Raw genomic sequence first — 25,380 nt, 5'->3', positions numbered from 1 at the left:
GACAGGAGTTGGTGTGCGGCTCGTGCGTGGTCCCGGTAGAAATGCAGCTGAGCGGCACTGGCCTGCGGTGCCGCTGGGTTCTGCACCGGCATGAGCTCAGGTCACTGGGAGGCCTGGTACCGGTGCCATCCCGTCATTCAGCATTCAAGAGGTTTATTTGTCACACGCGTATACATACGCTCATACATATATGCAGTGAAATGTGTTAAGCTCATGGCTCTGTAAGACATTAGATATGGAAGAAACTACTATCACCATAATCAGAGGGACATTTGACATGGTATTGGTATATATTAATAGTATAATATCTGGAAAAATCTCAAAATATCTTAAAATTCCGTAAATACTGTAATGTGGATGGTAATGGGTTGTGTGGGGCCACAACTACCTCAAATAGCCTCCTCAGACACCATATTGTGACTAGTGTTACTGGATAATATCATACTTTTGCCCAGCTCTATAATAATAACATGTATCCCATAACGAACTTTTGCCCATATTTGAAAATGTGTTCTCTGCACAGGATAAATTAAAAGGCTATGGCAGGGGTGACAGTGTTGGTTGGTTGGTTGTGGGTAAATATAGATGGGATATTCTGTACAACATGACTGAACCATCTCTGTTATTTTACGATTTAAGCCCAATATCGGATAACTGGGCAGTTGTGGTGGTCCCACCACGGTCCTCTGCTTGTTTAACTACAGACCACCCAAAACAACATTGAAATGTGTTGGTGCCTGTCTTTCAACTCCGCCCGTAGGGTGTGGCCCAAAGATCTATGTTTTCATTCTGTTTGTGACATTAGGGCCATCAGTGGACCTCTTGTATTTTCATAATTGTGTAGTAGCTGCACCAGCATAACTCGCTGTCGGAGTACTTCACCGCCTTGTAAAGCGTGAACAGCATCACTTCCTGTGTGGTAGTATTCTTTCCAGTGTACTGTCCAGTACGCTGACATTGAGAATCGTCGGATCTAAAAGGCCTCACTTTGTCTTGTTGTGTTAAAGGTTTTATTTGGGAGGTCCTGGTAATGACTTGTCAACACTTGGCAATGAAATGATGATAGATTTTATTTTAATGTTACGCAAATAATTTCCCATCGTTCAACGCCAATACTTTTCGGCTCTCATCTTCAGTAAGAAAAAACACCAGTAAGCGGAATACCATTATGTCCTGTCTCCTGATATAGTTTGTAATACCAAAAAAATGTCTGGATATCCAGGAAATGTGTTACTGTAAACCATAAGATTCATGTGCACTCAAAAGTTGTAACACATCTCCAGGGCACATTTCCAAGACCCTCCATCCAAAACAGTTTATTGCGACATCTTACATACTTGTGAAAAGTACTTTGAGACAGTTCGATTTAAGGTATAGGATTTTCACGTCCCAACATAAAGGTGGGTGTCCAGTGGATTTTATTCTACATTTTGACCAAAATCACATGACATGTATGTTCCAACAGGTTGCTCTAAGTTCTGTCTTTTTGTCGTTATTTATTTTCTAGACCCAGCGAAAGCCTTGGAGGTAGACCCCGGCTCCAGGGATTGGTCGCCTCATTAACCTTGGTCTCTTACCACCGGCTCTGGGGTAATGTGATGTGTCGCGCTGCCTCCATCCGCATCGGACCCCTCCCACCTACGCCTGCGCATGATAGCCGCTAAAACCATCTCCGTCTCACTAACTTCTGCCCACTGAGATAAATGAGTGTGCCGGCTGGAGAGAAAAGGGCTCGGACATGTACCCGAACCCAAACAGGTAAAATCCCGGTCGGAAAAAAGTGAAACATCTTGATTGGAGCTGTAATACGCATAAGATCTTCTTTCACGGTGCATCCCTCTCCCTTCTCCCGCAGAATGTCCTGGTTTAGTGGTTTCCTAGTCGCCAGAGTGGACGACCGCAAAACGGCGTGGGGGGAGCGCAATGGCAAGAAGTCCAAACGGAAGGGAGGCTCATCTCTCTGCAACCCGCGTTACATGAGCTGCCTACGGGACCCGGATGCGATGGAGGCCCACTCTGGAGCCCCCCTCCACCAGCACCACCGTGGGGGGGCGGCTGGTGCCATGGGAGGTGGGGGCAACTTTGGTCAACGCTGCGGCTGGCAGGAGGACCACTACGGCAAAAGGGGAGGGACCGCCGGAGAAGGAGTGGGGCTCAAGTCTGTCGACTTGGGATTCGAGGACGGGGACCTGAAAGGGAGGAAAGGGGGCTGCAACGGGAGCGGGAACGGGGATGTATGCGACGACGGTCCCGGCGGGGCGGCGGCGATGACGGCCGCCGACTGCTGGCTCAGGGTGGTGCGGGTGTTCCAGTCTAAAAAGTTCCAGTCCCGCAAGCTGGAGCGCCTGTACCAGCGCTACTTCTTTAGGCTGAACCAGAGTTCCCTGACCATGCTGATGGGGGTGCTGGTGATCGTATGCGGCGTGATGCTGACCTTCCATTGTGTGCACGCCGCGCCTCACGTGGCCTACTCATCGGCCCTGTCCGTGGCCATGGCGCTCTTCATGGCTCTCATGGTGGTGTGCAACCGGAACGGCTTCCACCAGGACTACATGTGGATGGTCAGCTACCTGGTGATCGGGGTGCTGGTGTCGGTGCAGGTGTTTGGGGTGCTGATGGTGGCCCCCCGTAGCGCCTCGGAGGGCATCTGGTGGTCGGTCTTCTTCATCTACATCATCTACACTCTGCTGCCCGTGAGGATGAGGGCGGCCGTGCTGAGCGGAGCGCTGCTGTCGATCATCCACCTGGTCACCACCTGGCAGATCAACCAAGAAGACAAGTTCCTCTGGAAACAGGTAACAGAGTCCACAGCCGTGATATGACATCGGAACATTCACAGGGACGGTTGACGTGAACCTATACTCCAGGTTAACAGCATGGGAAGCTCGTCGGATGACGACACGTACGAAAACATTTTGACCTGGAAGGTTTTTGTGACTGTTTTTTCAAAGTGTCAAACAGAATGAATAGACCGTCACCATTACGTAAAGCCACTGGATGGCAACATGAAGACGTGACCTAACAATTATGAAAAGCGGGGGGCTGTTTAAATTTGCTCCATCTCCATGACTGACAATATCAGTGGTGTACAGCACGGGATGAGGCCCTTCCACAGTATTTAGTCCACTGGAGCAGCGTATACTGTAGATAGGTGTGTGCATGAGACACGTTCATTGTGCTGTGGTCACTGTGTTGCATCTTTATTTATTTGCCAGTGTAGGGTCAGTCTACATTGAGGCTGTGTACTGGGCCTGCTGTACAGCGTGTTGTTTGTGCGTCACGCCAAGGACCTAGGGGCTAGCTGAAGGTCAGTAGGCTGAATGCATCGCCTTTGCCGGACGGCACTGTGTATGTATGCGTGTGTGTGTGTGTGTGTGTGTGTGTGTGTGCGTGCGTGTGTGTGTGTGCGTGCATGCGTGCGCGTGCGTGCTCTGAGGACGAATACCATGATGATAAAGCAGTATCACTCAGGTCTCTGTGCTCTCACACAAGGGACGCTTTGTACTTTTTCTCCAAGGGTGGGGCGATAATTGGTGTCGTTGGGGGACAGCATGGTGGCTGGGTGCTCTCTGTACCACCATAAAGGATGTGTAACAGTCAGTCTTCGCTCAAACAAGATACAGAACAAAATAATTATTGAACTCCTGCAAAAAAGTGTCGAAGTGTAGAACGGAACGTTTGCTGAATTGTTAGCAGTAAATTTAATGGTTCGGGCTGTTCATTTAATGGATTGCAATAGTTTTCGCTGAGATACTGTGGTCTCAATTTATACAGAATGGTCTATTTAATAGCCACACTTGCATGACCTACATTTAATATTAAAATAAAACAGAGCTATTACACCACACGTTGCTGCACTAAGATCATTGTTGTTATTGTGTCATTAGTCCAGTACTTGGTGAATGGCACGGCGCTGCTCCTTCAAACAAACAGACAAAAAATAAAAAAAACCTGAACACTGGGAACTCTTTTGTCACATACGGCACACGGCGTGTTCTTCGGCATCATTTATGACATACTGCATGACAATCCGTCACGGGCTCGGCTTTGTTTGCCATCGTTAAGTAAATGAATGTCGTGACATATCTGGTAGCCCGGCGATGCCATGTGCTCCTCGGGTCCAGCATGTGTGCTGTGTGACACGGACCCTCCAGTGTCATCAATCACCGCTTCACGCTCGTGTGCAAGTATTTCCTCTTTCTCCAATAACTCATTAACCTCGCCGGGTTCCTGTTGTGGTCGTCAGCGGTTACAGATAATAATGCAATTCTGTGATATGACATGGGGGTGGGGTGGGGGTGGGGGGGGGGTGCGGTGTGATTAGGACGTAGAAACCCATTGTCTTCCCATTGCTGGACTCAGTTTCCGCAGTGAGGTCTGCAGTTCGTGAGGCGACGGTCGCCCCGGTTCCTTAATCAGAGATGTGGATCCTGGGGTTCTCTCGGGGCCTCTGCTACAGTATCCGTCGCACGCTCTTCAAAAGCCTTCTGCTAATTGCTCAAAAAACGTATCGGGTACGTGCCGGTCATGGACTCGACGTCCACATCAGGGAGGGTGTGTCACGTGCTGACGAGCTATGGGGTGATTATTTAGAAGCAGACCGTTGCCAAAGCTTATTTGCCCGACCGGCTTCGGAGCTATAGGGCCAAGCTTGTCTCAATGTCGGGGTAATCCAAATGATCAGCGCTGACTCAGCAGCACTAATTTGAAAGATAAAAAACAAAAAACACCAACACTGACAGCTTCATGTAATTTTTTTCCCCCTCAAATAGCATTGTACAGCCCGTAATCACATTTTGTGTGTGTAACACAGCAACGCAGCACTTAATAGTGTATAAATGAGTACTGTCGTTTCAGGTACATGCAGATATGTATGGACTATGGAGTATACCAACCTCCATCTCTGGAGATTTAAAGTAGACTCACTTATTTCTGCCTAATATCCATCGATTCATACTGTATTAAGACAGTATACCCACCTTGCGCTCAATAACTTAATGACTTACCGATCTCACCGACCTCACCAACCAGTACTACCGCCTTGGTTATAATGTACTTTATGTTGCCGGTTAGATGTTGAAGTGGATAATTGCTAAACACCTAAACGACAACATCTGCTGAAATCTGTATAAAATGACAACAACAAAACAATGCCCGAGTGAAATAAAAATCCTGTTGGTAATGCATGTATTAAGCCTGGAGAGCCTCTTCAGTGTACATTCCAAAATGGGCTTTGTCGAGCTCTACCCCGTTTCCTTACTGTAAACTGGGGTGTTGGTGTTGGCGTTGGTGCTTAATGGTGTTTCACTGTTTTTACAGCTTCAACCACTAACTGCACTGACTCGTCCTTCGCTGGTTATATTTACAGATATGTTAGCGTATACACGTGTCTGAGTTTGTTTCGAGCTGCCTGGAATGTACCGGTTTGTATTTGACACAAGCGCCGCCATGCGCGAAGTCGCGGACGTGCCGCGCCGTCAGGAGGCGGAGACGGAGACGGCGTGCTGTGAACGTCTCCCGATAGCTTCACTCAGTCAGAGAGCTGCTCACCTACCGTTGTCCTGTAGTCTTTGTAGTTCTCCCAAGCTGACGCCAACTTGCCGAAACCATACGTGGGCACATGCACACACCCACCCGCCCTGCACCCGCCTCCTACACACACACACACACACACACGCACACGCACGCGCGCGCACACACACACACACACACACACACACACACACACACACACACACACACCCACATGCATGCACACATATGCGTGCACACACACCCACACACACACACACACTCTCTTAACAGTCAATACAGTGTATATACCCACCACTCCTCTGCCTCTCCTTTAAATTTATTTTGTTTATCTTTCAGATTTTGTAAATATGGTGCAGGCATGTGTGAATCCCCCCTAAATATCTCTTAAATTAGAATATGATACCAGACGGTGGAGTCTAATTAGCTTTTTTTTTACAGCAAACCTCGATACACGGATATCTCTTTTCTGCTGATGCTAGACAAAATTACAGTCTCACCAAGACAAATTGCCACTCGTACGTCCTTGTTCAACGCACACAAGTTGGGTTTACGGTGTTGGTCTGTGACAATGAGTGGTTATTGTTAAGTGGATGTTGTTGACACAAGGGTTGTCAAAGGTCAAAGGCTCATTCCTAAAAATACAGAGCTCCCGGTGGTTCTGCTAACTGTTGCGTCATGTGGAACAGTCTTATCAGAGTCTGCGTCAAAGCAGCAGGCAGCTCGCTCTGTCCCCCCTTCTTTGCATACGCATGGGCCCTCATGTCTGTATGCTCTCAACACACACACACACACACACACACACACACACACACACACACACACACAATGGTAAAAATGCACACATACAATGGCAAAAACACACACACAATGGCAAACACACACGCATACAATGGTAAACACACACACACACACACACACACACACACACACACACACACCAACACACACACACACACACAGGTCCACAGGAGCCGCTGAGTTATTCACAAAGGCACCAAGTCAAGCGTATTTTGGTCATCGGTCCCTTTTTTTCCCCCATGTGCTGCATGACGCAGAATCCTAATGCATTTTGGGATAGATCTTTGATCCCCAACCACAACACAAACGGTGGTTTAAAAGCCCATTAGGCAACCCAGACAGCACATGCAGCCTTGCTGGGGACTCAGGGTCAGGGGACAGTCAATATGTTTCACTGGCCACCTTGTCTCCAGCGCTCACCTCGCCCTCAGAAGCTTGGAAATACATATTATAACGTTCGTTATGTCATTCTGTAGGGCGGTGCGTGAATAAGTATGTTACACGTTTTAAATTGACCTTGCTGCTTATTGTAATGTAAAACCATGTCAAACACACATCATTCAGGGACCTCAAAGCAATCTTCAATAGGCTGAAAAGTCGAGCGGCTACACCTGTTTCTACAGCAGCTCGGTCTAAACCTTGCGTGGTCTGGATCAGATGGTTTTTTTTGGGGGGGGGGGCGTTGACTTGGGTGTGGTGCCAGACTTAACCCTGGGCGCATCATGCATAGAATGGCAGACGGCTTTCCCGGTGGAGCCTGTGATGGAGTGGCCCGGGATGATGCAGCTATAGAATAGGACACCGCGTATAAGGAAGTGGGAGGCATGTGGTCGGAGGAGAGAATCCGATATTCTCCCCACGCAGTCCTTCCACTGCCTCGCTGATAAATAATTTGTGTGTTTAACGCGGCAGCAGCATTTTAATGAGGCTACCTGTCACTGTATGTATGTATACTTTGCTCACAAGTGGGATGGAGGCCGACTGACGGGATCCCCGCACGAACATGCACGTGCAGACAGACGGACAGACAGATACACACGCACACACACACACACACACACTAACACACACACACACACACACACACACACACACACACACACACACACACACACACACACACACACACACACAGACACAGCATGCGGTACAAGTATGTTGAAAGTTGGAACAAAATACCTTCCAAGATCTTGGATGCTGAGAATAAATATATGCAAATTGCGTATATTTATTCTATTATTGCATCTTTTCATAATAATAATAATAAATCGGAATAAAGCAAATATTAAATTATGTCTTATACCCTTAATATTAAATTTTTTTTTTTTTGAGAGTATATAGTATATATAATCGTCAGATCTCCACACACCTAATTTAATGCATTCAGCAGGATGTGCACCAATAAGAAGGTAGTAATATAAATCATAGGCTGAGAATCAGTTCTCGGAATGATGAGGTGGAAAAAAACACCACTGGCTTCCAATCAAGTGTCTCCCTCAGTGGTTGTGTTCACTTGATCCAGCGGTTGCCAAGGAAACAACTACAACTCAAGCAGTCAAAGCCCAGTCCAGGCTGTCGGTATACAGTGTGGTGACTAGTGCAACGGAGTGAAAACAAATAAAACAAAAGAAATCAGGTGAAATCTTTGATTTCCCCGTTCGCCTCCTCCTTCGTCAGTCGGAGGCCGGCGCTGGGCTTTCTAGACATCCTGCTCATCAGTCGCCGGACAGAGTTGGAGCGGTGTTCTGGCCCCCACCCCTCCGCTCAGTTGAAATGGGACGGTCCATAATTGAACATGTTGATGACACAGTAGAGGTCCTTTCAGTGGAGGTGGGGGCGGACGCGTGGAGTGGGGGTGGCGGGGGGGGGGGGGGGGGGGCGGGGTGCACAGGATGTTGTTTGCCAGTCGTCTGCTTCAGGGAAGCTTATCTCTGGGCAGCTAGCTGGTCCATCTGCTGGTGAATTGTTAAAGATGTTGCTTTTTAGGCTTTGAGGCCTAGTGAAGGAAAAACCCATCAAACAGGGTTCAAGATTCAAGATTCTTTATTTGTCCCCTGCAATCATAAACTCGCAGTGCAGTGAAATGATAAAAGGACAAGGGCAGAAAGGGCTGTGCAAACAATAAGGTGGCATAATAAAAAATGATCATATTAGAAAAACGTAAACAACAGAGCAAAAATATAAGCAACAAATGTAAGCAAAACATATCTAGCAAAATATATATGCACTGTATGGATATTAATATGCATGTATGAGCAGCAGAGTATGTACAGTAGAGTGTACAGTAATGATTTTGCTTCCTAAATTACCGAATCTATTTAGTCTCGCAATCGTTATTTATACATTCCCTGTTCTTTTTTGTTTGTTTGTTTTTTCAAATTATTACACATTTTATCCACCTCATGTATTCCCAGTATTAACTGATCCTCGATTCTCCGTAGAGAGGACATCACCAGGCGCGTCGAATGTCCACAATGAGCCATTCCATTCCAGAAGATACGGAGCGACTTGAGAACGGGGTCGCGTAACCACACAACACTTCAGTAGTCACACCCTCGTCACAAAAGTCGCACCCACACGGCTGCGGGGGGGGGGGATACGAGAGGGTTTTTTTTTTTTTTTTTGTTTTTTTTTTCCCGACGTGAAGTGGTGCCTCCAGCTTTGTCTCCACAAATATTTAAAAGAACGTGTGAGTTATATGATTAATTTAACGGCCGAGGCTTAGAATCACGGTGAACCGTTAAGTACTTCACAATGTGTTAATAGGGCTCATATAAAATAATACATGGATGGATTCTAAAACACAAAAAGCCTAATTGGTGTTTCTAAAAAGAAGATGTCCTGCAGACCCGCGTGACATGACGTCTCTCACTGCGTCCTCACGTCAACCGAGTGCTGCTACCGCATTCCAATCCTTATTTTCATCCTTTTTTTTGGGGGACTATTTATATTGGGTGTCTCGCCAGGTTTCTTCCTTTTCTGCCTGGGCTTCTTTGTTGGAAAAGCGCGCCGCACAAATAAAATCTGACCGAACTTCCCTTTAGATACGTCAACTACGTTTCGGGAAAATACAAACCTGTTTGTGCAAACTCATTGCGTGAGACATACAATTCCTTGGAGGTGAATCCCCCGGAAGGGGAAAAAAAATTGCTATGATAAAGATAGAAACAAATATTACAAGAAGGTAATATCATCATCATCATCATCATCATCATCATCATCATCTTCAGATTACTAGATGACCCGCTCTACCTCTTGAGCTGCTGCTCCCCCGTGTATATATATAAATTTATATTTATAACTTATTTATGTATATTTATAACTTGTTCATAAAATCACCTTGGCGATTGACACTTTGCATGTCACATCACACAACAAAGTGTATATATTTTTTCTTTTGTTTACCACGTACAATTTGCAATTTGAAATTGTATTAATAGTTGTTGTTTTTTTTTTTTACTTTTTATACCTACTTTTGGCGGCAGTCAGGCCGGCGGAGGGAGCTGCAGTGGGTCTGCACTCACCTCCAGAGTGTGGACCACCCAGCCCTGTCAGGGAGCAGAACGGTCAGGCGGGGCTCCACTCTTTATCTGCCGATGTGGTTCTGGTCATTTCAGATAAGGGCTAGGGAGAACTGTGTGTGAACACGGGGCTCGGGCTTAGTAGTACACAAACCCAGCACACATACGCACACACACACACACACGCGCGCGCACATGCTCACACGCACACACACACACACACACACACACACACACACACACACACACACATACACACTATTTCACACAGGGTAAGTGACAGAGAGTGGGAGGAGGGGAGGGAGGAGGGAGGGAGGAGAGTGAAATACACAAAAAGGAAAGAAATCGGAAATAAATAACAGACACTCACAAGGGGGAAGATAAGGGGCGACCTGGGGGAGTGATTTTTGTTCCGTTTTGTCACGGGGAGAAGAAGTGTGTTTAATAGAGCCTGATCTAAAACAGATGTTCTAAGAAGTTCCAGATGCGTTTCAAAGGCAAAAGGCTCCAACCACACGCTCACTGGCCCCATTTCAACAACAATATCCCATCAGTCATTGCTCCCACCGGGAGAAGGGATTATAAATTCACCGTGTTCTGCTCTACATTATATATTGTACAATACTGTCCGACTGAATGATTTTTTTCCCCTCGATTTTTTTCCCCTCAGGCACATTCGTCGTTCTTCGAGGGTTGAACAGTCCTCAATGGCAGAGACTTTCAAGAGCAGGTGCTAAATTTGATGTTGTGTTCACGGTAGATGTACTGTAAAGAACGGAAATGGTCTGGTGTCATAGCCCAATTAGAAGGGGGGTGGTGGGGGTGGGGGGGTGGGGGGAGGGGGGTTGAGGCTGACAGGCAAACGGAAGTGGTCTGGCTGTGGGTTGTGTCGCTCCATAATCTGCTGAGCAGTCATGTCCCCCATCCGGGTCCCCGGGCTGCACCCACTCTGAACCCTGGCAGGGGGCTGCAGGTCTTTGGAGGGAGGCTGAGGAATGTGGCCGATCGTTGCGAAGTAAAAGCTTCTCTCCCGTCTCGGGCAACCTCGCAGCCTTGGCGGGCGTAGGTCGCACGCCGGCACCCACCCGAAAAACATTCAACAAACCCGCCGACACGTGGTAAAGGGCACGCACTGTGGATACACACTAGGAGAGGTTGTAGTGTTGTTATCAGCCACGTTATCGTCGGTGCCTTAGAGACCAGCATTTGACTTTACGGAATATTACATTCGACGACAAGGCTGGGATGTACAGTAGAACCTCGGAAACCCGACAGATTGTCCTAAATGTATTAAATATGTAGTGTCAGACTGCATGGGTACATACACACACACACACACACACACACACACACACACACACACACACACACACACACACACACACACCGTACAGGACAACTCACTGACCTGCGGGTGTGTTTACTCGATCAAGATGAAGTGTTTCAGGTTACATGTGGACAAGCTGTTAGTAAGTTAGACGATGGCGTTTTCCACATTGTGAATTCAAGACTCAGGTTGTTCAAGGACCACAAGGCGGAATGGAGGACCAGGCCGGGGGAATTATCTCCTGGTACCGTTGCGCAGCTCAGTTTGCATCAAACACATGCAACAACATAGCAGGCCGGACATGAAAAATGAACTGGTGGGGGGTAATATTTAGGGAACGTAATGTCCCTATACTGTGTAAAGCGGTGACTTGTTCAACTGTAAGTGTTGCTCCCTTCCTAATGCGTGTTCTGCACATAGCGTAGTCGTCATCCTCAACCGATCCCCCCCCGCCGACACCTTTCACGGAGCCAAAATATGACCGGTCGAGGGCGACCACACTTCGGTCCTAGTCCTGTTACAAGGGTGAAAAAGTCCCAGATTGCTGTCACCGCCTTCTGCTGCGGCTTTCACCAAAGCAGCGAGTACCCAGTAGAGGATTTTGGATGCGGAATGGGGCCGAGCTTGTTGGGTTAAAAATTGTTATCTGATTTGACATGCCTGTTCTTGGACTTACTTTTTTTGGACTTACCTACATATATCGTTGGGTTAATCATTAATAATTCCTGAATGAATTCGTCCCATGGAGGGGTCGCTGTGCTGCTAAATGTCCAGCTTGTCCACAGTCCGCCCTCCACTCACTCACAGCCGAAACAAGCTCAGTGAAAAGGACCCTATGGCCGTAAAAGTCAATGTTTATAGGCTCTCTGTCATGCCGCAGACTTCCTGCTAAAGTAAATGGACGCCGTGCCGAATCCATCATAAAGCACGAGAAATTGTAAATAAACGTTCTAAACATTCCATTAGCTCGATCTCGGCCTTTCCCGGCTCCGCCAACTCCTAGACGACGGCTTTTACAGAGTTGTCAGTGGTTTGAAGAACAGCGGCCGTTTTCAAAGGGAAGACCAAGCCAGGAGCCGAAGAACCAAGGGGGACCGCCGACGTGCTTGTTCCATATTTTTTGGTCATTCCGACCTCTCCTTGGGCGATCTACAAAGTAACCAGGGAAGATTTCAAAATTTCAACTTGCAATAGCATGGGAACCTTTTCTTTCGTTTCAGTCAAATTGTCCATTGAGTATAAGACACCAAAGATGGTCGATGGTCGATCTCCACCAGTTACCTAGTTAGCCGTTTTGGTGAAAATGTAGGCAATCATCGCAGGCGTCCTGGGTGGAGGACGGCAGGTATCTCAGCCAGTCATCTACCAAACCACTCCTCTGTTTAGACATTTGACAATCTATTGAGTGGGCCTACATATCCGCTTAAACCTTTTGGTCCCATATAGTGTGTTGCAAAAATGCATTTTAATCTCCCTTGTGCTGCGCGGTCACCGCTGCCGCTGCTGCCGCTGCTGCCGCTGCTGCCGCTGCTGCCGCTGCTGCCGCTGCTGCCGCTGCTGCCGCTGCTGCCGCTGCTGCCGCTGCTGCCGCTGCTGCCGCTGCTGTTATTTTGCCTGCCCCGTCTAGATCAGGACAGTTGTTACATAACGCCATTTTGATAACCAGGGATTAGGCCGGGGTCGGCGCTCCACAGACTGGTGGGCCGGCTGGCCGCTGGCGCTCATCGGTCCGCCTCGGGGGGGAAAACGCACGCGACTTCTGCCGGGCGAAAAGAGTTTACGGTCTTTACAATGATGTCCCAGGCTCCCGGCATACTTTTGTTTCAATTTACATAGACCGCTTCATTTTAAAGGGCAACAAACTGGCGGAAACTCGATTATGAGTCCACCTTTGCCTGGAGCTGAACATTTGATGCCGGTAATTGAATGAGCCGGAGGATTAGGATGAATGTGTGCATGTTTGGAACTGAGTGAGCAGGTGCAGCGCGGTTTCGCATGCGGCGTACCGCGGTGTATCCCTCAAAAACCCAGCCTCTAAAGGAGGCGCCGCGGTGTTCCCCTAAAACACAGGCCCTCCGTGTGTGTGCTCTGCAAACCTGCTGGCCTGAGCCCTCTCCAGTAAAGCAAGCAATTCGTTTTTTTCGCCTGTGAGCCCAAACGCATGGGGCGTGATGGAGACGATCGCAGAACCTCCACCAATAATGCACGCCTCGACTGTGCACACACAGGCGGACGGGAGCCGGCGACCCCTTCGCGCACGCATTTTGCGTCGGGTTTCACTTTTTGTCCCGGTGGCTGTTTTTGCTTGAATAGCGAGAGCAAAGTAAACAGCCGAGCACTCTGGGCCATCTGCCTAGTGTCACTGTAGTCCATATCTGCCCTGCGCTCCGTCTCTGTCTCATTCTCCCTCCCTCTCTCCGCGATCCATAGATCTCTCTCTCACTCACGTTGACTTTTACTCTGTCATCCTCTTATTGTCTCTCTCTCTCTCTCTCTCTCTCTCTCTCTCTCTCTCTCTCGTTTGACTCCTCTCGCTCCATGCCTCTTTCCTTCCTGTCCTCAACAGTTGTCAGTTCTCCATTTTATCTGTCTTTTCCATTATGACCCTGCATTATTTCCCCCTAATTTTCTTTTTTTTTTAACGTTCTTTTTTTAAACAAATGTTTCAATGCCCATTTGTGGTTATTCCTGTTATTTCATGTACTCTGCACACTCTAACTTTGGGCTGTATTTTATTTTGTTTAGTCATTCTTGTGTTTCCTTTCTTTTTTTTTTTTTTCATTTAGTCAGGACTTGACTCTTCCTTATTTTTGCGACCTTACCCTTCTTTCAGCAGGAAAAAATGTCTCAGTTAATTTATTTTAAGTAAGGTTTTTAAAGGGGCTCTATGATACTCCCTATCAACAAGTCAATATAGGTCTCTGAGGACCCAAAACATGTCTTTGATGTTTTTTTTGCCGAAAATACAACTCAGTTTATGCATTCTAGCCATTCTAACATGCCTCTAAACCCCTCCTGTTCCCGATGGTCTGTTTCAGTGGGTTGGGCCTCTCTCCTGAGGCCCCCGTTCTGTGAGCCAATGGGGTTTGAGCATGAGTAGCTGTATGAAGTAAGCTCGAAACACACATCTGAATTATTTTTGAAATACTTACATGTCCCTCATCTGCAGTTTTGTCATGGAAAGTTGGCATTAATTCCTTTCTTTTACAAGATTTGTGCTGGTCTGTGCAGCCAACAGAGCAGTAGCTCTTAACTTCGACAATGCTAGCAGGTCCAGTAGTTCTTAAGCCGTGGGTGGAGTTACTCAGATGGGGGGCGGTTCTAATTCTAATGAATCCCCCATGATGTTGTAGGTGGAGGCAAATATGAACGGCTTGTTAAATCACATGTTTTCTGAAATAGGGAGCCCACAAAAGAATGACTTATGTCTTGTGTCACAGTTTGTGCGTTAGTAGTTGTCCATCAGAGACCCACATGTATGTACACAAGCACTGAAAAGGTGAGTTTTTCATAATAGGTCCCCTTTAATGCTCGGTTAAATTACAATAATGCCTACCATATTTTTTTTATTCATATTGACATATTTATCCCTACATAAATATGTTTTATTACGCTCTAGCGCTATTTTTTTCATACAGTAGTTTTTTAAATGATGTTATTTTTTTCATTTATTTTGATTGATATGTGTAAACTGTGATATATTGAAGAATTTCAATGGGACCCTATGCCCACCCTACTTATGCTTCCTTTTTCGTCCAGTAGGTGTCAGTATTCGGATGTCAGATTCTTACTCGGGTACAAAAACATTCCAGGAACACTGACCATGAAGTCCCAGGGAGAGACGGGATTACTCAGAGACAGAAAATTTGTTCCGAAAGACATTTTTAAACTATAGTTCCAGGTATGGAAAAACCCTCTCCGACCCAGCCCCCCGAAACCTACTTTGCAGCCATATTTGATGTGAGATGTCGGATGTATCATCCCTGAGCTTCCCCTTGTCACTCACTTCACTTTATTTAGGATCCAAAAGTGTCTCTCTGGAGCGCAGGGCTTTACTTTAATGTTGTAAAAAAAAAAGCTCATCTTTAAGGAAATGGCCTTGTCACAGGTCAAGCACCGGCAGCTTTTCCCACGATGCATTTGGGGACGTGCTCAGCGAGAGGACCGAAGCCGTGCTGTAAATATATTAGGTGGTCAATGGACTGTGAGGAGCAAAGGGGACATCAGATTCCACAAATAGGATCATTTCCTGCCAGAGGAAGCTTGTGTGTGCGCATTTGTGCATGTGTGTATGTACATATTGTGTATCCATGTACTTGTTGGTTTGCAGGTGGGTTAGACGGGATAGTACAACCCGAAGAACCCAATGACCTGCAAGGTTAAAGGTAGACAGAACAGACACACGTCCTGTTTGGCTTCGTAGGCGAATACATATGTACGGGACCTCAAGTCACAATGACTGTAGCAGCTGTGTGGCTCGTAAAAAAAATAATAAATTGTGAATTTGTCTTAATCTGTGTTTTTGAGGTCAAATCAAAAATGACCGTGGGATGGCGCAGTTAAAGACATGGAGGCTGTACAGATTGTAAGAGCCTGATAGTATTAGGTACTTACAGGACATTCCAGAGGTACCTTGATAAACCAAATTATTACTTTGCCACAGGCAAGATAAGTTCACTGTGAGTTACAAGTCGGAAGCCTCCATAATACAAAATACATATTTTTTGTTTTGTTTTACTTGTAATATTTTTTGTTTTACTGAAATGTACTGTGTGTTAAACATACATAAACCAAGGCATTTGAAAATGATCAAATTACTATAACTGATCACCTCATGAAATGACATGAACTCTGGTCAAATTTTTGTTATCTAGTTGTACTGCCCTTATGCAGCTACTGCAGCTGCAGAAAGAATGTCAAACTAATCAGAAACAAGACATTGTTTACCCCACGGGAGAAATTCTTTCACGGTGATTTCTGGTACACCGTGATCTTTAAACACACACAGACACACACACACACACACACGCACAGACACACACACACACACACACACACACACACACACACACACACACACACACACACACACACACACGTCTTTCCTTTGACATTCTTAGGTGTGGAGTTAACGGATAACAGCACAGTGTCCTCTCCCTCTCCTTCTCTCTCCAGGTGAGCGCCAACGTGCTGATCTTCCTCTGCACCAACATCATCGGGATCTGCACGCACTACCCAGCGGAGGTGTCCCAGCGTCAGGCCTTCCAGGAGACTAGGGGTTACATCCAGGCCCGGCTACACCTGCAGAGAGAGAACCAGCAGCAGGTGCACACACACACACACACACACACACAGAGGCACACACACACACACACACACACACACACACACACACACACACACACACACACACACACACACACACACACACACATACACACACTGCCATAGATAAACAAAAACACAACAGATGCACACATACACACACACACACAGACAAACAAAGTCAGACAAAAACAAAAGACACATACAGATAAACTCATACACCCACACACATGCATAGACAGACAAAAAGACACACAGATCGAACACATACAGTATACCAACACACATGCGCATGCACATCAAACAAAAGCATAGACAACACACACATACACCCAAACACACACAGTCTCACACTCATGCACAAAAATACACGTGCTGGCATGCACTCAGACACATATATTCCCCCACACACGTACACACACACACGCGCGCGCACACACACATTCACGCGGCATATTGCAAAACCAAGATAATATGAGTGAGTGACATTATCTGGGTTGTTTTATTTTTTTGTCTTTTTTGTTTTGTTTTGTTGTCCAGGAACGCCTGTTGCTCTCCGTGTTGCCAAGGCATGTTGCCATGGAGATGAAGGCTGACATCAATGCCAAGAAGGAAGACATGATGTTCCATAAGATCTATATCCAGAAACACGACAATGTCAGGTCAGCTTGAGCATCACTGATGTGAATATGATATGAAGCAGAAATGCTGTAAAATGACTAATAAAAACATAATGACTTTAGTCCATAAGTTACTGGTTAAATAATATTTTTTACATTACAATTATTACATAACATTATTATTATTATTATTATTCTTATTATTATTATTAATAATAATAATAATAATAATAATAATAATATAATAACAATAAAAAATAATAATAATAATAATTATTATTATTATTATTTTATTAAAAAAAATTTTTTTTTTTTTACTGGGCATACAACACAGAGTATTTGTGCCATTGCATTTAGGACAAAGTTAGTCTGCAAGTGGAGTTCAAGTTCTCAACCTGCAATGACACTCTTTATTCGTTCTTAAATCATCAAGAACTGCTGCAATAACAAGAGAACCCCCCTTTTTGGTGAACTATTTTACTATGTTTGGGTCTATAAACAACTAATCATTACTCGAAGAGGGGGAGAATCACCACGGGTGAGACAATTAATCATAGAACCAAACAACAACATGTACATGGAAAAACAGAAACAGAAACTAACAACAACAACATGTACATGGAGAAAACATAAACATAGAAACAAACAACATGTACATGGAAAAATATAAACATCGGATGACATGAGTTAATTGAGTTGATTTAAGTCCAGGAAAACTGTACAGCAATTGGGCAAGTGGTCTCTTCCTGTCATAGTTATGGGAGTAATTGAGGAAGAAAAGGAGAGGGATGCAACCAGGAGGATGCTGGGGTGTGTTAAAAGCAGGTGCCAGTGTGTGTGTGTGTGTGTGTGTGTGTGTGTGTACAGGACTTGTCCCTTTTGGTTGTGGTGTATAAGGTCGGTATTATGTCGTGGCTCCTCCAAGCAGCGGAAAGGGCCCCGGAGCCACCCCTGAGTCCCGCAGCTGTACAGACACCCATAGTTGCAGGAAAACCCCGAGCACCCCGCCCTACGGGCACAGAAAACCCCTTGGCCCCCAGGGAAGCCTGAAGCCCCGCGCCCGAACCTGAGGAGTATAACCCAGTCCCAGAGAGCGCAAGGAGACCCCGCACCCGCGAGGGGCACACACACAACCAACCACCATGTGCAGGCACAAGACGCAGAACACAAGTCACAGAACCTGGGCTGCAGGCGCCAGGCACGGACCGCAGGCCCGGAGCCAGGGCCCGCGCTGACAGACCGACACCCCGCCCAAACCGTCCACCCCGCAGGTGGGCCGGCGGGACCCCATGCCCGCCCGTGCCCTGCACAAGAGCGAGGCCCGCCCCACCGCAGCGGACCAGACGTCCCACCCGGCCGCGAGCCCCGAGCACCCGTCCACGCAGGGCACCCGGACGTTATGCCCCAAACACAGAATATGTTGTCGACTGTTTTCGACTCATCAAATACAGCGATCGAGATGAACACCATAAATTCATCTAGATCATGCAGGGTGATCTTATTTAATTACCATGGTTTTTCTTATGATATTGACACAAATATCATTTCAGTCATTACGGCACAAAAACGCATTTTCGTAGATCAACACTCGTTGTAACGTTACAAATATTTGTATTTGAGTTGTACAGCTCTCACAAAGTCATTAAAATGAACAAAGTGTTCGGGTGACACAAAGATAGTCAATCCATGAAAGTATGATTTTTTATCTGGATTTTCGACCTTTGATTCTATGGTATTCATTCAATTCATTACTGTTATCTTACCCGTCATTAACCGGCCTATAAAGAAATTTAAACGGACGATTTTTCCAAATGTTTGTATTTATGGATTCCATCTTTGTTTTGCTGTGTATTGAATATTCTGTCTTCTGCAAACATGTAGTAAGGGACGTAATGATTTGTATAACACAGTATGATTTTAACCAAACAAATATGAAATATTGTTCCTTGAGAAATGCAACACCCCTGAAACTTTCCCCATAATTAATGTTTCATGTTACTCACACAAAATACACACACAAACGCGTGCACACACACACACACACACACACACACACACACACACACACACACACACATACACACATACACACATACACACATACACACACACACACACGCACACACACACAGGGACTTGCATGCATACGCCTGAGTGGTTTGGCAAAGGGGAGGCTAATTAAACACTAGTGAGGGAATACTTAATCACTAGCAGCCAAGAGAAGATAATCCCCAAAGATAGAGAACTTCCTCACACATTCAATTACAGCGCTGAGCATACACCCACACACACACACACACACACGCACACACGCACACACACTCATCCGCTATCACATAGACATCGCACTAGTACCAAACTGCGTTACAGGACATACGGGTCACACCTCCTGCCACTCTCACTGCATCCCTGTGTGGGTAAATAAAGTGTAATATAATATAATAGTATAATATATCACCAGCAGCAACACTAATAGTGAGATAGTGCGATGCTGTAGAGATATTTGATAGGGTTGGCATGGTACCATTTTTACCTTTCCGATAATCACACTGAAATGTTCAGTATCTGCAGATACCGATACCAATCCGATATTTTTATCACAATTTTTATCGATGCACTTTGCTTGAGATGGCCATCTAAAAGTACCATGCTTGATATCCAATCCACCAATTTTTTGCAGGTACGGACCTGATATGGATACCGGATATCGCCTCCTTTCCATCTCTAATATTATAATATATCATTGTCTTCACATATAATACACATATGCTGTATATACGCACATTAGTACCACCATCACAGTCACTCATTTGGGAATGAATGGAGAGAGCTTGATGTTGTTTTCGCGCTCACATTGACTAATTGGTCGGTCTCTTTCTCCCTATAAAACCCTCTCTCCTCACCCCCTGTCTCCCCCTCAGCATCCTGTTCGCGGACATCGAGGGCTTCACCAGCCTCGCCTCTCAGTGCACGGCTCAAGAGCTGGTCATGACGCTCAACGAGCTCTTTGCGCGCTTCGACAAGCTGGCGTCGGTACGTTTCCCTTCCCTTTAACCGCCAGAGCCGGAGCCAGAGCCAGAACAAGAACCAGAACCATTCAACCTGGAGACCCTTCCTCAGTAACCTCATTTCCGTTTCCGTGTCTTTTCTTATTCCCCTTCTCACCCGCTCTCTCTATCATTCCTCTGTGTCTTTGCCCTCTCAGGAGAACCACTGTCTGCGTATTAAGATTTTGGGTGATTGTTACTACTGTGTGTCTGGACTGCCGGAGCCCCGGGCGGACCACGCCCACTGCTGTGTGGAGATGGGTGTGGACATGATAGAGGCCATCTCGTAAGTATCCAGGAGCATTTGCAGCGTGGCCAGCTTTCTCCACATTTTTGGGCCCTTTCTCACCGAGATCGGCACCTGATGTGTCACCGTAACCGACCCTGCGCGGGCGTCTCGCAGGCTCGTGCGCGAGGTCACCGGCGTCAACGTCAACATGCGCGTGGGAATCCACAGTGGGCGCGTGCACTGCGGGGTGCTGGGACTCAGGAAGTGGCAGTTTGACGTCTGGTCCAACGACGTCACGCTGGCCAACCACATGGAGGCGGGAGGCAAGGCAGGGTGAGGGAAACCAGCTTACACACACTACACTACAAACGTTAAAATCAAGAACACACCACAAGCCCTAGGGCTGCACAATATTGACTAAATCAAATATCATATTATTATTATTATTATTATTGTTATTATTTTGAATACCTTGAAAGTGATCATTTGACTATATTGGTGCTTTCCTAAGATATCTACACAAAAGACACATGGGAGACAGTTATAATAATAATAATGTTAATTAATAATGTGCATATTAACCAAACCAGCACACTAAGCTCTCGCTCTCACTAAGCTCACGCACACACCCTTCACCAAAAATCCACGCTCTGTATTACTTACTGTAATGCAGCCCTAAACACCACATTTCCAGACAATATCTCGTCTCATATCACATTATATCAAACGATATATATTTCTAGGCAGATATATTTGATATTTAATTTGCCTGAACAAACTCTAAACATCAACACTGCAACACTGCAGAAAAAAAACACATACTACAACTACTCCACACCCTTCATTTGGGGATGTGCATCTTCTTTGCAGGCGGATCCACATCACCAAAGCCACGCTGCAGTATCTAAACGGCGACTACGAGGTGGAGCCGGGTTTCGGAGGGGAGAGGAACGCGTACCTGAAGGAGAACAGCATCGAGACCTTCCTGGTCCTCGGCTGCAGCCAAAAACGGGTCAGCGCACGCAAAGCCCACGCGGGGGCAATGGTTAAAAAAGGGTCGCCGCCGTGGGGCCGATCCCGCCCGTTGATTCAAATAAAAGACGCAAATTTTACGTTCGCTCCCTCTCCGAGCAGAAGGAGGAGAAGGCGATGATGGCGAAGATGCAGCGGACGAGGGCCAACTCCAATGAGGGCCTGATGCCGCGCTGGGTCCCGGACAGAACCTTCTCCAGGACCAAGGACTCCAAGGTCTTCAGGCAAATGGTGAGAGCTTGGAAGAGTAAAGCTACAGTCGCGCCGCTTCATCGGGACGTTTTGTTTTTTTTAGCCGTGACCCCCTAACGGGCTCGTTCTCCTCTTCCTCAGGGGATCGACGAGAGCTCGAGTAAAGACAAGTAAGTTTAAGTCAACTGTCGTTGCGCTGCGGTGCTGTTTTCGGTTGTATGACCTTCCGCTTGTCCGCGCGTCTGCGTTTCGTAGCCGCGGCGTTCAGGAGGCCATGAACCCGGAGGATGAGGTGGATGAGTTTTTGGGCCGAGCCATCGACGCCCGCAGCATCGACCAGCTGAGGAAAGACCACGTCAAGAGGTTTCTACTCACCTTCCAGACCTCCAGCTTGGAGAAAAAGGTTTTGTGCTATTTAAAGCTAAAGGAAATCTCGGGTACTTTTATTTTTTACCGAAAACTTTTTTTTTTCATTCACTGGGAGTCCCGGAGTCGGCCGTCTGTGTTTTAAAAGGAGGCATCTGAACCGTTTTTTTTTTTTTTTTTTTTCTTGCAGTATTCCAAGAAGGTCGACGATCGTTTCGGAGGTTATGTCGCCTGCACTCTGCTTGTATTCTGCTTCATATCCTTCATACAGATTGTTATCTTTCCACAGTGAGTCATTCACAAATGTCCACTTTATTCAACAACCCCACAAAAAAATAAAAATAAAACAATTTGAACATTTTGCTGTGCCCTCTCTTGCAGCACGCCAGTCATGCTGGGAGTCTACATCAGCATCTTCATCATACTCGCGAACATCCTTTTCATCTGTGCCATATACTCTTGTATAAAGGTATGTGAAAAACCTTGAGAAACACCTTTTTCGGTCCATACCGATCGGCGGCCATTTGAGATTTTTTTTAACCACATGACGCCTGTACCCTTCTCCCGTCGTGCCAGCTCTTTCCGGCTGCGATGCAGACGGTCTCAAAGAAGATCGTCCAGTCTCGCACCAACAGCACCCTGGTCGGCGTGTTAACCTTAATCCTTGTCTTCATCTCTGCCTTCATCAATATGGTGTGAATAAGCAGATTCATTCAAAATAATACTCAAAGCATCTGTTATCAATTTTGCGTTTTAAAAGTTGTGTAGTTTGATGCATGTTTTTTTTTTGTTTTGTTTTTTTATCCTAATGTCACTTTGTAGGACAGATAAATTCTCCACACATAGGCACATTCTTCAAAAAGTGTGTTTTCATCATTTCATATAAATGAAGATAACATAACGTCTTCAGTTCGTTTGACAAATGACCAAAAAAAAGGTTTACGTGCGTAAGTTTGTGTACTTTTTTCTTGTCCTTTGTATATCCGGGGCTGTTAGTTTGCCTGTGACACCAAGCGCTTGGAAGAATGCGTCGGCGAGAAGTTGAACGCCTCTGCCGCCGCCGTGACGCCGTGTCTGATCCGCAGCTTGAACGTGTCCGTGGAGGGCGGTCTGGAGATGTGCCCCAGCGCAGGGCCCTCCTGTCCCTTTCCTGAGGTTGGTGTCGATGCGCCGATACGACCGCGATGTGGCCGCCGCGGTGTGCCGCGTGGCCCCCCCCCCCCCCCCTTAAAAGACAGCTCTAGTCAGGAATGCTCCCCCTCCCCCCGGTGACGCTCCTTGTTCCTTTTCCCGCAGTATTTCAGCTACAGCGTGCTGCTCACGCTGCTGGCCTGCTCGGTCTTCCTGCAGATCAGCAGCATAGGGAAGCTGGCCCTCATGCTGCTCATCCAGCTCACCTTCCTGCTGCTGATGGAGTGGCTGCAGGTGGCGCTGTTCGACAACGCAGACCTTTTTGTCACCTCCAACGCCCTGTGAGTGGCTCCGAGTCCCGTTTCCGCCTTTGACACTTAAAGGCCGAATAATAATCTCGCCGTACCCACCGTACTTTTGTTGAGCGTGAATTGATTCACTTCGCTGTTTCCTCGTTATTTCCACTGATCCGAAAGATGCGTGTGTGGCTGGATCAGGAGATAGCCTTTCCTAAGAAAAATTCATAACCTCTATGACACTTTTGGTCATCTACTCTCTGCTTTATCTTCGGTGTCAGTGCACTTCTGAGATTTGTCTTTACAGCATTCTTATTGATGTCGTGTTTTCTTTTTAGCGACTACAATGCAACTACGTCTTCGTGGTAAGGACCGTTTTTCACTTTACACTGCGTCCTCGAACCTCTGGGAGCACGACGCGATTGTAATGACGCGTGTTTTCCCCCACTCAGGTCCAATTTTAATGAAACAACAGACCAGTGGTAAGACCACATCCCACGAGATTTGAAGGCGTTAAACTTCACATTCTGTCACGCGCCTCCGTTCAAACACTCACCGGGATTCGATTCTTCCCTTTCCAGCCCCTTCGTTGTGACCAAAGTGTCCCTGAGGGTCATGACGCCTGTGATCCTCACCGTCTTCGTGCTGGCGCTGTACCTGCACGCCCAGCAGGTCGAGTCCACCGCTCGCCTCGACTTCCTCTGGAAGCTGCAGGTACCTTCCAGTGTAAACAAAAGCCTTTATTAGACACAACTGACAAGTCTGACTGATAAGGAATTATATCTCTCGCTGAAGCAGTTCCACTCCATCCACACAAAAAAAACCCCAAAAAACAGTGGCCGCGGTCGTCAAACGTTCCCGGCCGCCCAGCTTTCTCTGTGCGTGCGCCTCTTTTAGGCGACGGAGGAAAAGGAGGAGATGGAGGAGCTCCAGGCCTACAACCGCCGGCTCCTCCATAACATCCTGCCCAAGGACGTGGCCGCCCACTTTTTGGCGCGGGAGCGGCGGAACGACGAGCTCTACTACCAGTCCTGCGAGTGCGTGGCCGTCATGTTCGCCTCCATCAGCAACTTCTCCGAGTTCTACGTGGAGCTGGAGGCCAACAACGAGGGGGTGGAGTGCCTCAGGCTGCTCAACGAGATCATCGCCGACTTTGACGAGGTGACGACGACGGCGGCGGCTCGGAGGGCGGCCCCCGGCCGGGACCGTCTTCCGGACTCGCGACGAAAAGCATTTAGTCTTTTACGACCTCTGGCTCTCAGGAGGCGTAACGACGGCCTCGGCCTTTGCCCCTCCCCTCCCTCCTCCGCAGATCATCAGCGAGGATAAGTACAGGCAGCTGGAGAAGATCAAGACCATCGGCTCCACGTACATGGCGGCGTCCGGCCTCAACGACTCCACCTACGACAGGGAGGGCCGCTCCCACATCACGGCGCTGGCCGACTACGCCATGAGGCTGCGGGAGCAGATGAAGTACATCAACGAGCATTCCTTCAACAACTTCCAGATGAAGATCGGTGAGGGAATCCAAACCTAATCGCTGACACGAGCCGATGCGCCGCTTTCGCAACACTTGCGTGCGTCGATCTGACGTGTGAGCGGGCTTGTTTCTTTGGCACCCAGGTCTGAACATCGGACCCGTGGTGGCGGGGGTGATCGGGGCGCGCAAACCCCAGTACGACATATGGGGGAACACCGTCAATGTGGCCAGTCGCATGGACAGCACGGGAGTACCCGACTGCATACAAGTAGGGCTTTTTTACCGCCCGATTCACGTCATTTACCGAGCATTAGTGTTACGTAACTCTGCGTTGTTCCCCTTCTGCCCGCAGGTGACGACAGACCTCCACCAGGTGCTGGCAAACAAAGGGTACGTGCTTGAATGTCGCGGTGTCGTCAAAGTCAAAGGGAAAGGGGAAATGACGACCTACTTCTTGAATGACGGACCGCCCAACAGTTAG

At 47.2% G+C, this 25,380-nt stretch overlaps 1 protein-coding gene across 1 annotated transcript; it reads left to right on the top strand.

Moving 5' to 3' along the window:
- Positions 1–1,856: 1,856 nt before the first annotated feature.
- On the top strand, positions 1,857–25,380 carry LOC307241039 (adenylate cyclase type 6-like; the record flags this gene model as incomplete). Its single annotated transcript, XM_080014997.1, has 22 exons — positions 1,857–2,795; positions 16,357–16,506; positions 17,047–17,168; positions 20,048–20,159; positions 20,332–20,459; positions 20,577–20,735; positions 21,273–21,414; positions 21,537–21,665; positions 21,768–21,796; positions 21,882–22,029; positions 22,183–22,280; positions 22,374–22,461; positions 22,569–22,685; positions 22,989–23,147; positions 23,289–23,464; positions 23,758–23,784; positions 23,872–23,901; positions 24,001–24,133; positions 24,317–24,580; positions 24,732–24,936; positions 25,043–25,167; positions 25,252–25,380. The coding sequence occupies 22 exons, from the start codon at positions 1,857–1,859 to the stop codon at positions 25,378–25,380; spliced, it is 3,609 nt and encodes a 1,202-aa protein (XP_079871123.1).

This window comes from Zeus faber (genome assembly GCF_960531495.2).
Source record: "Zeus faber genome assembly, chromosome: 15".
NCBI classification, from domain to species: Eukaryota; Metazoa; Chordata; class Actinopteri; order Zeiformes; family Zeidae; genus Zeus; species Zeus faber.
This window is presented reverse-complemented; position numbering and strand designations above follow the sequence as displayed.